This window comes from Triticum urartu, chromosome 6, assembly GCF_003073215.2.
Source record: "Triticum urartu cultivar G1812 chromosome 6, Tu2.1, whole genome shotgun sequence".
In the NCBI taxonomy this organism is placed as follows: Eukaryota; Viridiplantae; Streptophyta; class Magnoliopsida; order Poales; family Poaceae; genus Triticum; species Triticum urartu.
Window position 1 is genome coordinate 98,570,296 of NC_053027.1, and position 16,042 is coordinate 98,586,337.

At 45.5% G+C, this 16,042-nt stretch overlaps 2 protein-coding genes across 2 annotated transcripts; both read right to left on the reverse strand.

Annotated features, from left to right (window-relative positions):
• Positions 1–5,610: 5,610 nt before the first annotated feature.
• Positions 5,611–8,928, reverse strand: LOC125515933 (tyrosine-sulfated glycopeptide receptor 1-like). The gene has a single exon (XM_048681416.1). The coding sequence runs from the start codon at positions 8,926–8,928 to the stop codon at positions 6,799–6,801; it is 2,130 nt and encodes a 709-aa protein (XP_048537373.1). The 3' UTR covers positions 5,611–6,798.
• A 91-nt stretch (positions 8,929–9,019) lies between these two features.
• Positions 9,020–15,832, reverse strand: LOC125515932 (receptor-like protein 2). Its single transcript, XM_048681415.1, has one exon. The coding sequence runs from the start codon at positions 15,381–15,383 to the stop codon at positions 13,179–13,181; it is 2,205 nt and encodes a 734-aa protein (XP_048537372.1). The 5' UTR covers positions 15,384–15,832; the 3' UTR covers positions 9,020–13,178.
• Between the last annotated feature and the right edge of the window lie 210 nt (positions 15,833–16,042).

The window sequence follows — 16,042 nt, forward strand, 5'->3', positions numbered from 1 at the left end:
CAAGGCAAACTATCAAGGGGTTCCCATTATAACCCAACTGCGTAAGGAACGCAAAATCCGGGAACATAACACCGATATGACGGAAACTAGGGCGGCAAGAGTGGAACAAAACACTAGGCGAGAGGCCGAGCCTTCCACCCTTTACCAAGTATATAGATGCATTAAGATAGCAAGATAATATAATGATATCCCAACAAGTAAATAAATGTTCCAACAAGGAACGGCCTTCAATCTTCACCTGCAACTAGTAACGCTATAAGAGGGGCTGAGCAAAGCGGTAACATAGCCAATCAACCGTTTGCTAGGACATGGTGGGTTAGAGGTTTGACATGGCAATTTGGGAGGCTTGAAAGCAAGTGGTAGGCATCGTAGCATTGGCATAGCAAAAGAGCGAGCAGACTAGCATAGCAAAGATAGTAGTGATTTCGAGGGTATGATCATCTTGCCTGCATAGTTGTCAGAGTTGACTGGATCCTCAAAAGCAAACTCAACGGGCTCCTCGTTAGCGAACTCGTCTCCCGGCTCTACCCAAACAAGACAAACAAGCAACAAGGATACAATCAACCACGTGTAAACTCAAACAACACAATGCAAAGATGGTATGCTATGCGGGATGCGATGCGGGATGTGAAATGCAAGATATGACAGGAAATGCATGAACCTGGCCTCAACTTGGAAATCCAAGTGTGCCACTGGAAATATGAGATGAAATCGCTTGAAAACGATATAAAGAACGCCGGAATCGGAGTTACGGTTTGGAAATGGCAAGCGATTCAAAAATGACACTGGTCTGTGATTTACAGCAAGTAGGCATCTAAATGCAATGAGATGAACATGCTACAGCAACCAAACATGACAACAAAATACATGTCAGGGATGAATACAAGATGCTTAACAAAAGTCTAGCACTGAGCTACGGCCAATTCATCCATTAACAGGTTCAAACAAGCATGGAAAAAATGCATATGGAAAAACAGCTCTCAGACTTAGTGAAATTAACACTTGTCTGGAATTTCAGATCAACTAGCCCTCTTCGGAGCAACAAAACTACATGCTACAGGATCTGAACATGGCAAAGTAAAGCATGGCATGGAGCTACTCAAAGATCTTAACAAAAGTCCCTTAGTGACCTTGGGCCAAAAAGGACCAGAAATTACAATTGCAAGCATGTGAACATGGCAAAAACATAATCAGATCACAGACTTAGTGAAAACTGACACATGCTGAAATATAACTCAAGTAGGCATGTTTACGAGCTCGATGCACTCACTACGATGCAAGTCATGGCAAGACAAGCATACACCCAACAAGAAGGCCCAAAATGCAATCTAGACATGGCAATAACAATAACATAGCATGCACGGATCAACTACAACATCATCGGCAAAATTGCAAACAAGTTGATAATCTGTCCAGATTCACGAAGTAGCAAAAGTAGAGCTCGATTGACTCAAGCTAGGGTGCTCCATAATTGCAAACAAAGACATGGATCGATAGAGCACTACAAGATTAACAAAACATCCTTACTGATCATCCTCAAAAGAGGCACGGATCACTAGAAAACAACATGAACATATGGCATCATGAGATAAACAGCTCCAGGACTTGGTGAAATTACTAAGTCCCTGAAAACAGAATTAGCAAGTGCACCACTTTGCAAGCTTGCACAAGTCACCACACACATCACAAAAATACATGGGTTGCACCTCTGGAAAGATGACAAAACCCTTAACAAAACACATGTAGAGCATCAGGGCATATCATGCACACATTAATCATGGAAAAAATGACAAAAAACTAAACGGAGTAGCAGATCTGGCAATTATCTCAAGTAGCCCTCTCCTAACAGCATTTCGGGCATCAAGATGAACTCAAATGAAAATGATGCAATGGAATGAAATGATGTACTCTCTGAGGTGAACATTTTGATATGCTATATGCATGAATCGGAGCTACGGATGCAAAGTTACAGGGTCATGAACATGTGCACATGGACTGAAAATATTTGGGACTTAGACGAATTTGACCTAGGGTTTTTGGATCTAGATCTCGTGCACGGGAATCGAGGCGGCCGGAGCACTGTAGACGGCCGGAGTTCGAGTTCGCCGGCGAACTTGCCGGGGCGGCACGGAGGAGGGGCGGCCGGAGTCGAGGGAGGCGGCGGCGGGCGCGGAAGGAGGCGGCGTCCGGCGGGGTCGGCGAGGAGGGAGACGGCGGCCGGGGCGGCGCTGGTGGCCGGATCTGGCGCGGCCCCCGGCGATGGCGTGCGGCGGGGCTGGCCGGCTCGGCGCTGGAGCGGAGGATGGTGGGCGGCGCGGGCGAGCCGGTGGAGGCGGGTGCGGCGTGGGCCTCGGGGGCCGGCCACGGGCCTCCCGGGCCGCGGCGGCGGGGTGGAACGGCGGCGCCACGTGGCAGCACGCGACTGGGCGGTGGTGGCGGCGCGGACGCGCCCGGTCTGTCCGGACGTGTCCGGCGGCGGCGGAGGAGAAATTTAGGGTTTCGGGGGAAGAAGGAGATCCGAAAATCGGGGGGGTGTTTAAATAGGCATAGAGGGAGCTAGGAGAGTCCAAATGAGGTGCGGTTTTTGGCCACGCGATCGTGATCGAACGCTCTAGATGATGGAGCAGAGTTAGGTGGGTTTTGGACCAAATTGGAGGGGTGTTGGGCTGCAACACACACGAGGCCTTTTCGGTCCCTCGGTTAACCGTTGGAGTATCAAACGAAGTCCAAATGGTACGAAACTTGACAGATGGTCTACCGGTAGTAAACCAAGGCCGCTTGGCAAGTCTCGGTCCAATCCGGAAATGTTTAATCCCCACACACGAAAGAGAGCTAGAAATGACCACCGGAGAAGAACGAAGCGCCGGAATGCAAAACGGACAACGGGGAAAATGCTCGAATGCATGAGACGAACACGTATGCAAATGCAATGCGCATGATGACATGATATGAGATGCATGACAACGATCACAACACACGGAGACAAAGACCCGAACCCGAGAAAATAAATTAACTTAACGCCGGAAACGGCAAGAGTTGGAGTACAAATTGGGAAAGTTACATCCGGGATGTTACACAGGGGTCAATGCGGCGATGCGAAGCGGTTGCCGGCGACGTGCGACGGCACTGTGGAGACGGGAGCTCCAGTGGCAGCGCGGCAGTTCGTGCGGCGGCCCGTCCTGCGGTCGGACCTGGCTTGCGTGCGGCAGGTGGTGGAAGTGCGGTGGTGGAGGTGGTGGAGAAGGGAGAGAAGAAAAAAATAAAAGGAAGAAGAGAGAACTTACATGTGGATCCCACATGTAAGTTAACGGTCAAACAAAACAGTCAAACAAATAGAATGTTTAAGAGTGGGTCCGACTTGTCAGAAAACGGCTTAAATTGCTAACAACGAGCGTTTTGTGTTTTTTGAAACAGCCGACCCCTGATTTGGTAGTTATCAGCGAGAAAATTAATTTGGTAGTTTTTTGAAACCCTAATCTGTAAAGTAGTAGTTTTATGCTATTTACTCTCAAAAAAAAGGACAGTACTATTCCATGATGAATGTCATCAGATCGATCCAATACCCGAATAGATGGGCATGTGTGTTTCGGCAGTACTATCCAATCTGGACATCATCTAGCCTGGCAAGCTAGCACTGTATTGGATTAGGCGTGTTTTGGATTTATCATTCAAAATGGAAGGTTTTGTAAATAATGTTGTGGACATGAGTTGCTGGTTAATCGACTGGCGGCTTCAAGTGGAAGTTTAAAAGGAAATTCTCCAAATATTAAACAAAATCAAATAGAAATTTTTCATATTTGCATATGTTTTACATAATGATATGTTATACTTTTCCTTTATTAAATTGAAGCTTTTATTAGCTATATTTGAACCGTATCAGTTGACACAATCACTAATATGTTCGCACAATGGCCTTATCATTCATGCTTCCGCATAACAACTGCTACACTTCTTTATTTTTTTACAATAATGCTTAAAGAGACTATTATTGCTACTGCCATTGTTATTTCATTTTTTCCTTTATGTAATTCGTCTGTGCCGAGCTAATAAAAATTTACAAATGTCGCATGGTTTCATAATCTCACTCATGTCTATAACATATTTCTTTTCTATGCCTGCATATTCCTGCTGCAACGCACACCCTTCAGATATGGAAAAATATAGGCCGCAATCAAATAATGTATTTCCTTAATTTCTAAAGGTATACCTTTTATTCCCATAACTTGCTGATGCATTACAATTTACATGTTGTAGCTTCATATCCAATTGCAGTGGAGAATGCAATTCTCATGCATACTCTCCGGAAATTATACTTAACAATCTCCTCTCGGGTTATAGCTTCACTTTTAAAAATGTAAGAATAACTGGGAATACCACTATTTGATTGTTCTGGTGTTAGTGACAATCCTTGGTGAGAGGATCAAGTATGGCCTTTTTTCTGATGAGTATTCTCACTCACTTTAATTGTTCTATGATATGATGGATGGTAGTCACTTGAATAATATGTAGAAAATGGAGTGTATTTGTAGTCCTACTTAATAACCATGACATTTTGCGTACCTTTCGTTACTTTTCCACTAAAAAATTGATCATGGTGGACAATGGAAGCTAATTCCAATTTGGGCATATTAGCACGCAAGGCTCACAAAAGTAGCATGAATTTATTTTTGCTCTAATGCATTTCTAATAGATAATCAAATTATATTACATTGAATTATTATGAGAAAAATCTCATGAAACTATATGTCCCTTTTCATTAAGATGCATTCTAATTAAGCAAGTATGGGGATACTCTACATTATACTAATTTTCCTGGCTTTTCGTATTGTTTTGTCAAAGGTTAAAAAAATTACATTTTTTTATTTCTTACTTCATAAATATTTATTCTGTATATAGTGCTACTAATTCCGCAGCAACGCGCAAGGTATCATCTAGTTACACTTACTCTAAGCACCTATGCGTTGGAATATCCATGAAAAGACTGTGTGCATTGGAAGAGACCTAACCACCTAGGACACATGCGCAAACAGTTATAAGGCGCAAATCACGGCTGCCATCCGACCAATTTCACCCCCTGTAATACGGGACCCACCCAACTCCCACCACCCGATTCACCAGGACGCTCATAGCCAGTGAGCTTAGTAACTTTACCTTTTTTTTCTTGAGAAGAGTTTTTTTTTAGGGGCTCTTGAGAAGAGCTTAGTAACTTTACTGATCTCCTTTCAGATTTGGCCCATTTGACAAAGAATCCGAGCCCAAGCTTTCAGACTCTTTGGACCGACAGCAGCAGGCTCCAGCCCATATGCCACATCCCGATCGGTCGCTCTGCTCCGCCTCCTCCTTCCAGTCCGGCAGCCGCACCGCCTCCCGCGAAAGCTATCCAACACAGGACAAGAAGCAGCCATTCTCGTGCTCATCTCCCAGCTCCCCACTCCCGCGCGCGAAGCACGGAGGTTGGCGAACCCTAGCGAATCTCCCGATCCGCGGCCACCCGGCGCGTGCCGGCGGCCGGAATTGAACAGCGGTTAATCTCGGGAAGCTTATGAGCCGGCGGCTGGTGGCCGGTGCAGCGCATATGTTTGGACAATCTACGACTCGGAGGTAACCCGCCCAATATTTACCTTTCTTTTTCTCTAAACTTAAGGTTAGAGCAATTTGATCAGGTTAAAGGGGGAAGTTCCATCCCTTAACTTTCGTTGTTAGGTAGTATAGGTGGGGAGATTCGAACCCAGGTGGCTTGTAAGTGGCGCTGCGAGGCTCTCCATGATCAGCGTCCCTGCTTACATTTGGGGATATTTGATCATGTCGAGTTTGACAGTATCACAGTAGTGGCTTTTTACTTTTTAGAGGACCATTTGTTATATCAGCAGCTGTCTAGGTGGTAGGGTCGCCACATTTGTATTCGATTAAATTGTGCATTTTGTACACATTCGCTTTTTGACCGGCTAGGCGGGGTTAACACATGCGGGCGGGAGCCGTGGGCCGGCACCGGTGCACGGGTGGCGGTGGGAAGGGAGGACGGCCCGGTGGTGTTCGGCGGCGAACGGCCAGAGCATGCGGGCAGGAGACAGTTTTTTCCTTCGGTTTCGCTTCGGAAATTATTGGCGAAAAGGGATCTGTAAACGGGGAGTTGGGGTGTTTTTTGGTGATCCCACTTAGGTTATTGTTGCCAGCCTTGAGCACTTTGAGTTTGGAACAATTACCCAGTGCGTTTGGTATGTCGCCAATCAATTGGTTGTAACAGAGGTCAAGCAATGCCAAATATGGTGAGCCAAGGCAGACAGAAGGCGATACGTTCCCAGTGAAGCTGTTATTGCTGGCGTTGAGTGCGATCAGATTTTTCATCACCTTTCATGTGGCTGATGGAAATTCTGAGCTAAACTGGTTGCTTGACATGTTGAGTACCTGCAGAGGCTGGTCAGTGGTAACCAACGACGGTAGCTCGAGAACATTATTGGTGAAATGACAGCTGCTGGAGATGCTCTAATAACTTAACAGGGCAGCTAGTTATAAAAGCAAACCTATGTACTGGAGTACTTTTATTATTCAACAAGCTAACAATATACTAGTACTTTATAAGATTCTACTACTCCCTCCGATCCATATTACTTGTCGCTCAAATGGATGTATTTAGATGTATTTCAGTGCTAGATACATCCGCTTGAGCACACGTAATATGGATTGGAGGGAGTAATATATTAGTTAGACACAATTGCAGCTGGATACAAAGATGGGTACAACCAAGTCATGATTACCTTTATCCTTTGCATGCTAGACCATATTGCAGTTGTACTGAGCTTAACCAAAATATCTAAATAGTACTAACTGGTCATATAGCACCCCTACCACAAAGAAAGGACCAAAGGCAATCGCAAATATGACCTTCATGCTGTATTCTTTTGCAGAGATGTACATGGGAGCTTCTTCGACTGAACTGCAATCCCTAATAAGCAGAGAGCCACACAGCTTTGGGTTCCCATCAAAACTAGAAGTCTGAAACGTGCTCAGCTGGCCTGTTGTTGGAATAGGTCCTTCTAGGTCGTTGTTAGAAATGTTGAATTGTGAAAGGAAGTGAAGTTTCCCCAGTGCGGCAGGGATTGCACCGGTGAGATGGTTATTAGACAAATCTAGCCCCTGCAGATTTGTCAGGTTACAGATCGATTGTGGGATCGCTCCATAAAAGTTGTTGAAACTCAAGTCCAGGTAATGCGCTGTTTTCAAATGACCAATCTCTTGGGGGATTGCGCCAGTGAGTTTATTCTTACCGAGTTTCAGTCCTTTGGGCCAAGCACTGCCCATGCGGTATTGAAGTGACGGGTCAACATAAAAAATTGGTAGACCAAGGAGGTTTGGGTCCAAATAGATGCCAGCCTTGTCTGATTTTAGCATTGGCATCTCCATCAACGCGATTGGGATTTCCCCAGTAAGGCTGTTGTTTGATACGTCCAGAATGAAGAGGTTATTTAGGGAGTTCATCCAGCTTGGCATTGGTCCAGTGAGTCGATTACTGACTAATAGTAGTATCTTCAGATTTGTGAGCTTGGACAACCAAATAGGTATCCTTCCAGTCAACGAACACCAGTCCATGGTAAGAAGTTGAAGATTCTGAAAACCGTCAATGAACGCATCTTGTGGCATGGCCTCATTCATGAAGTTTCTGCCAAGAAGCAGGGTGCTGATATTCCTGCTGCTCTTAAGGGCATGCAAGGCTTTTGTTATATTTGTAAAGCAGTTTCTACTAAGTGATAGGAAGGACAGGTGCTTCAGATTGCCAATTCTTGATGAGATTTCACCATGGAAATGGTTGCTGGACAGCCGCAGTGCAGTCAAATTACTGCATGAGTAAATGCTTTCTGGAACTATACCATTGAGATTATTCCTCAAGAGATCTAAACTTTTTAGATTATGTAGGGCGGCGAAGTTTACCTTCCCTAGATCTCCACTGAAGTTGTTGATCTTCAGATCAATGATTTTGAGATTTGTACAGTTGCCAAGAGCTGATGGCAGCTCCCCAGACATGTTATTGCTACCCAAATAGAGCTCCTCCAGCCTCTTGAGCAGACCTATCGACTGCGGAATCTTGCCACTGAAGTGGTTCCCTCCAAGGTCAAGAGTAGCTAGATTACCGAGTTTGACTATATGTGCTCCTTCAAGTTCTCCTTGTAAACCATTGTTGGGGAAGGAAAGGTACTCCAGCAAGGTAGCGTGGAAGGTTTCAACAGGGAGATTCCCACTTAGGTTGTTGTTGCCAGCCTTGAGCACTTTGAGCTTGGAACAGTTACCCAGCGCGTTTGGTATCTCACCACTCAATTGGTTGTAACAGAGGTCAAGCAATGCCAAATATGGTGAGCCAAGGCAGAGAGAAGACGGTATGTTCCCAGTGAAGCTGTTATTGCTGGCGTTGAGCGCAATCAGATTTTTCATGACCTTCCATGTGGCTGATGGAAATTCTGAGTTGAACTGGTTGCTTGAGATGTTGAGTACCTGCAGAGGCCGGTCGGTGGTAACCAAAGGCGGCAGCTCGTGCAGCGATCCGTTGAGCCGGTTGAAGCTGACATCGAGGACGATGATGCTTCCGGAGGACATGATCTCTGGCAAAAGGTCACCAGAGAAGGAGTTGTACGAGAGGTTGATATGTAGCACGCTGGTGAGGTCGGCAAGGGACGGCGAGATGCACCCTTCAAGTCCTCTAGATGCCAGGGAGACTTCAGTGACAGCTCTGTCTTCATTGCAGGCGATGCCTTCCCACTCGCAGCAGTCTGTGCCGTTTTCACGCCATGACATGGCGAGGCCGCCATCTCGCGACAGCCCAGAAAGGAAACGAAGGAGATTGCGCTTCTCCTGCTCGGTGCATGCAGTGGAGCGAGATGCCAAGAGGAGCAGCAGGAACAGCTGCAGCACGGCCGGAGGAATGGTGAAGGAACGCATTGGTTGGTGTTTTTTCCTCCCCCTTCTTGTTTTTCTGTTGCTTGAAGAATGCACACGGTGCTGGTACTAGCTATCATTTAACAGGGGCTTTTATTTGCACATCAGAGCTACTGAACACCACTCATAAGATTCCCTATTTCTTGTGATGGGTGCACCTTAGGGCCCTGGGCCATGGTTCGTTGATACAGAAAAGACAGCGGCACTAGCATAGAAAAGCAACATCCGTGCCTATCAATTAATTAGCTATAGTAAAAGGCTATCAACTAGTTTATAAATCTATCATTTAGTTATGTCTGGATTAAGTAGTTACCGATTAGTCCAAAATTTTCAAGTAGCAAGAAGTCAATCTATTATCTCATCTCATCTTGCCCGGCCTATTCATTGCATTGCTGCTCAATAATACATAGATATAGGTGGTGCTCTTTGGTTACAGACTTACAGCACTAGTTTTGTTTACTGCATGCGTTAGTGACGGGCTGCCATTGGTAGGCAGGCCCAAACGGGGTACCAACCTACTAATGGTTGTGTTTTTCACATGATTCATGTCTGTGGTGGATATTCTGCTCATAATTATTATGTTGGGTCATTTCCCACCAGTTCTTTGACTCTTTGTAGCTGATGAATACATATCCATGATTTCAGTTTGAAAATTTGCTTCATGGTTATGTTGAATAAATATCCATGATTTCAGCTTGAAAAACTGCTTCATGGTTGTGTTTTTTCTCATGCTTCTTGTCAGTTCCCCGGAAATCATATTAATGTCATTTCCTTTGGGAGAAGTCCTGGAACAAAAGCAGAATTAAAGGCACATGTCACATATGCATCATCCATCAATGTAATATTTCGGATGCACAAAGAATGGCCATGGACTATTCCCCTATTCTTTGTGGCAAAGAAGCTTTGAGCTTCAACTTCCTATGTCTGTTTTCTGTCTTGTTATTTCCTTTTCTTTTTTGGACAGAAAAGCAGCATGTAGATGTCTCCATATGAGATAGATATTCCTGCTTTCACTACTCGGCAGCTCGAGTTCACCTGTTAAACAATTGTTCTTGATTAATTCCATTTCAGGACACTGTAATGACATTTCATTTGTTTTTTTTTTACTTTGCTTCATGCACAGTCAACCTCTCATGGTAGGTAATTCTTTTCAGGCGACTAATGTGGCCTCAAATGCAATCAGCAGCAGAATATTGTTGTCATGTTTCTCCATTTTGATTTCTGAACATAGACAATTTCTTCATAGTTATGTTTGATTATACATGTATCTGCCGACACAAATTCTTCTTTTCAAATGACACTTTTTCTGTTATATTTCACATTCCTTGGTCTTTCCCATGGATATGAACTCTTCTCATTTTTTACTATGGAGCTGAAGTATTCTTCCTGCTTGATTGGACCGCCATTCTGCTGTTTGTGTGCCTTTTAATGTGCAAACTGTGTAAACAGTTCCTCTTCTCAAACTATTGTGGGTCTAAGGGTCTGTTTGGTTTGTGCTCATATTTTCCCTACAAAAAGCTGGCTACCCAAATTTTCGGTTGAGGTTTTGCTTGTCAACGGATCCGTCAACATTGCCTAGAAAATGCATTAGAGTTGGTAAAGGACCATTGCCTCATTGGTATGCCCAAAGATTAGTTCCCATCCAAACAAAGACCAACGTTTTGATCATGGCCAAAAAGATTGCAGGGTACACTTTGGCCGCAATCCAAACATACCTTAAAACTAGTTATAACACACCCTTCAATTTTTGATGCCATTTAATTTACCCTTCTTGCTAAAACAGGGTGGTTTTACAACTTTTACTCCGCCATGTCGTTCACATGGATGTGAATTTGGCTGTGAAGCTACATGGGTGTTTGGATAGGCTCACCCAAGCAAAACAGATTGCTTATTTTTGCCTTGTTAGAATGCATGGTGGTTTTTTATTTCTGTGAAAGGGAAAAAAAAACATCTGGCGATACTTGTTAGAATGTCACTCTGCCTACACAAGTCCTATGTCTGCCCTTCCCCTACAACACTTATGATACAGAGATCTCTCTCCCAAAACCTTGTCTCTCCTCTTGTTCCCTCCCTAATCAAGCAGAGATATGATGTGGCAGCGCTAGGGTTCTCACCACCCAGCCTCCTTGGGTGCCGGCCCTCAGAAAAAAGCTGCCATCTCCGAATTCCCCCTATGGCTCACCTCTTTACCAACGACAACCACCGGCCGAAACAGCACCTACAACCCCCATTCACACGAGCTCCGCTGTTTGTGACTTTGACATAATGTTTACACTCGGAGTGATCGCACAGGACAGCTTATAACACTCCCACACAACTTTTGAACATTTTTCTTATAAAACCACATATTTTGTCCTAAGTATCGACATGATCCCCAGTTGCTCTTTCGTTGGCCGGTCGGATAGGTTGGGCCCACTATTTTCAGGCTGGAGGATCACTTGTTCCAATATGGTGTGCCACCGTGGCCAAAGCCCAATTTCCATATCAACACTGCATCAACAACCTCGAAGTTTCTCCGCCAACTCATTACATCTAGGGTGTCCCAAACCCTAAACCTAAAGAAACATGCTCCTTGCCGCTGGAACAGGCAGCGACGGCCGGCGAATGTCAACTGTGTTTCCTGTGCTGCTTTGCATGGTTGGTGCATTCCTTGGCGCTGGCTGTGGTGCCCAGAGCGACTATTGACAACAAGGCGGCGCTTCTCTCTTAGCCTGATTTTTTTACACAATTCTCCCTTAGCCCGATGGTGCTTCCCCGCTGGTGGAGCTTGTTTGCTGGCCCGGATCGCCCCTACCCGACCATTTAGCGCGCTTTGAAGTCTCTAGGTGGCGCGGGCCCAGGCAGCTGGGCCTACGGGAGAGCCATGCAACGGGTTTCACCATCAGATCTCTCACGTGTGGCAACACTCGCCTATCCTGCCTGGGGCGTGTCGTGGGGGCTCCGGTGGAGCTTGGGCCCACACGCCTTGAGCAATGCCATGTAGTGGCTCCCTGATGAATGGTAGTGAGCGTTTTCATCCTTCGCGTGGCGGCTTTTGGCGGCGGCTGTGTGGGCTGCATGTAGCAGGCAAGGGGTGGCAGTGGTGGCGTAACATGGTGCTCTGAGTGAAAACTTTCTCTTGACATTTACCAGTGCCGTTGTCCTGCTTGGAGGCGTCGTTGAGATGGTGTCTTTGGGCATATGCTCCTGCTTAGTGGCGTTGTTGAGATGGCGCCTTTGGGCGTCATTCTCTTGCTTGGAGGCGTTGTTAAGGACTTCACTTCTCCACTCCTTGTACTCTCCAGGTGAAAAACCTTCATCCATTTATTTTCTTAAAAGTGTTGCCTTGGAGACCTGGAGCCTCGGTTTGGTGTTGTACGTGGCCTACAGTTATGCAGTCTGTTGGCAGAGAGGCTTAAAGGGAGTGTTCGAGTGCTGGAGATCGATGGTGGTGTGACAGCGGCCTGCATGGGGGGTGGATGTGCCATTTAGGTTGTCTCATGGGGGTTGAAGAGGCACACCTTTGCTTCCCTTGGGAGTTGTCTTCTCTCTCTCTCTCTCACGTTGGCATGGGTGGCAGATGCATGACGGCCTAGGCATCTATGCAATGAGCGATGCCTCACTGTGGCAATACTGCGGCGTAGTCAAAATCCCCGGGTCATGCAATGCTAGTATATGTGGGCTTATATTTTTGTTTTGATTGTAATATGATTGATTGAACGGGTTGACATGTTAAATCTAGTGTAAAATCACTTGATTTTACAGTTCTCTTTTATATCAACGATATCAGTGTTAGCATGTGAAAACATGATATTGTGGGTCAGAGTATCAATTATGGAAGCCAAACATGCTTTGCAGTACGTACACGCATACTAGTTGATGTGAAGGCAAATGGCGTCTTCTGGGAATCTTTCATCTGTTCAATCTTCCAGACTCTAGTTATTTCATTCTATATGAAAAATCCAGTGAGCCATGTTCCATATTGATCATATATCGAGGTACGAAAGAAGAGACAGAGCTATGGTTAGAAAAAAGCACTTGTTTGCAGAAAGCAACAGCATCCAGAAGCATGATACGTCCAGGTACATACTGACCAAACTACTTTGCATGTGCACTGTTTCAGAAACATGCATTCTGCTAATAACCATAGCTCACAATATTCAATTAATACACTATTAAGATCCATTGCATGCAGATACAAAGATGTAAACAACATATCTGGATACTAGACCATTGCATACTTGATCAGATTACAGTGAAGTGGGTTTAGCTGCTTAGCCAAAATATCTGAATAATACTAACTGGTCGTATAGCACTCCTACCCCAAAGAAAAGACCAAAGGCAATTGCAAAGATGACTTTAATGCTGCATTCTTTTGCAGAGATGATGTACACAGGAGTTCCTTCAACCGAACTGCAATGGTTAATAAGCAGAGAATGGCACAGCTTTGGGTTCCCATCAAAACTAGAAGTTTGAAATGTGCTCAGCTGGCCTGCTGTTGGAATAGATCCTTCTAGGTCGTTGTTGGAAATGTTGAACTGCGAAAGGAAGTGAAGAATCTCCAATGCTGCAGGAATTTCACCCGTCAGATGGTTATTAGACAGATCTAGTTCCTGGAGGTTCGTGAGGTCGCAGATTGATTGCGGGATCTCTCCATAAAAGTTGTTGGAACTCAAGTCCAGAAAAAGGAGTGCTTTCAGCTGACCAATCTCTTGTGGGATCATACCTGTGAATTTATTGTTGCTGAGATTCAGCACTTTGGCCCAAGCACTGTCTATGCGGTATTGAAGTGTTGATGAATCCGCAACATAAATAACTAGATCAAGGTCAAGGAGGCTTGGGTCCGAATAGATGCCGGGCTTATCTGATTTCAACATTGGCATCTGCATCAAGGTGATTGGGATTTCCCCAGTAAGACTGTTGTTAGATACATTCAGACGAAAGAGGTGGTTTAGGGAGTTGATCCAGCTTGGCATTGGTCCAGTGAGTCGATTGCTGTATAAGTCTAGCATCTTCAGATTTGTGAGCTTTGATAACCACATAGGTATCCTTCCAGTCAACGAACAATGGTGTATGGCGAGATGTTGAAGATTCTGGAAACCGTCAATGGTTTCATCTTGTGGCATGGCCTCATTCATGAAGTTTTTTCCAATAAGTAGGACGCTGATGTTCTTACAGCTCTTAAGGCCATGCAAAGTTTTTGTGATGTTCGTGAAGGAATTTCTAACAAGTGATAAGAAGGACAAGTGCTTCAGATTGCCTATTCTCAGGGAGATCTCACCATGCAAATTGTTGTATGACAACCGCAGTGCAGTCAAATTGCTGCATGAGTAAATACTTTCTGGAAGCATGCCACTGAGATTATTACTCATGAGATCTAAACTTTTTAGATTCTGTAGGGTGGCGAAGTTTACCTTGCTTAGATCTCCACTGAAGTTCTTGATCTTCAGATCAATGGTTTTCAGATTTGTGCAGTTGCCCAGAGTTGATGGCAACTCCCCAGACATATTATTGCTATCCAAATGGAGCTCCTCCAGCCTCCCGAGCTGACCTATGGACTCCGGGACGTTGCCACCGAAATTGTTCCATCCAAGGTCAAGAGTAAGCAGCTTAGCGAGTTTGACCATGTGTGCTCCATCAAGTTCTCCTTGTAGATCATTGTTGGGGAAGGAGAGGTACTCTAGCGAGGCAGCGTGGAAGATTTCAACAGGGAGAATCCCACTTAGGTTGTTATGGCCAACCTTGAGAACTCTGAGCTTGGAGCAATCACCGAGTGCGGTGGGAATATCACCACTCAATCGGTTGTGACAGAGGTCAAGCAAAGCCAGAGATGGCGACCCCAGGCAAAGAGAAGATGGTATGTGCCCAGTGAAGCTGTTATTGCTGGCGTTGAGCACGATCAGATTCTTCGTCATCTTCCATATGGCTGATGGAAATTCTGAGCTGAACTGGTTGCTTGAGATGTTGAGTACCTGCAGAGGCCTGTCGGCGGTAACTAAAGATGGCAGCTCGGGCAGCGGTCCGTTGAGCTGGCTGAAGCTGACGTCGAGGACAATGATGCTTCCAGAGGACATGAGCTCCGGAGGAAGGACACCAGAGAAGGAGTTGTATGAGAGGTTGACACGCTGCAGGCTGGTGAGGTCGGCAAGGGATGGCGCGATGCGCCCTTCAAGTCCTCTAGATGCCAGGGAGACCTCAGTAACAGCTCCGTCTTCATTGCAGGTGATGCCTTCCCACTCGCAGCAGTCCGTGCCGTTGTCACGCCACAATGTGGCGAGGCCGCCATCTTGCGACAGCCCGGCAAGGAAACCAAGGAGGTTGCGCTTCTCCTGCTCGGTGCATGCGGTGGCAGGAGAGGCCAAGATGAGGAGCACGAACAGCTGCAGCACGACTGGAGGAATGATGGAGAAATGCATTGGTTGCTGTTTTTTCCCCTTGTTTTGCTGTTGCTGGCAGAATGCATGCACTGCTGGTACCATTTATCATCTAACAGTGGCCATATAGGTGGTGGCATGAGTAGTAGCAGGCTGCTATATATAGATATAGCCTGGCCCTGGCCCCTGGGGTACCAACCCAGTTTTGGGCCCGCTGAGGCTTACTGGGAATTTGCATGCTTGACGCTGAGGTCTTGCTATACTTGAGTGTGGTACAGATATACGAGTTCACATGGGCTGGATTTCTTTTGATAAAGATGAATGCAGATTGGTACCAGTAACCAGGCAGCGTGATTTGTTTTCCATGCTTTAATGCAGAATTAAGTTAGATTCTGGAAATCAGAGTCAAATGGTCGATCAGAGGTGTGTGTATCTTGCTTATGTTTTGAAATTTCTTCTTATTTCATTGTTCAGTAGGTATTCTCTTCTCAATTCATGCTTGAGACTGACAAAATGTTCTGGTTTTCCTTTGTGCTCGCTGTTGGTAGTTACTCCCTCCGTCCCATAATATAAGAGCGTTTTTAACACTAGTGTAGTGTCAAAAACGCTCTTATATTATGGGACGGAGGGAGTAGTAGATAACTGGAGGTATTCGAGTTTCAATAGAATCTCCTGAGAAGGTACATACCTATCCAACTCATGCTTCGCGGGAACATTTTGAAAAGTTGTGTTTCATGTCTATGGGGAGATATTCTGCTTGATAT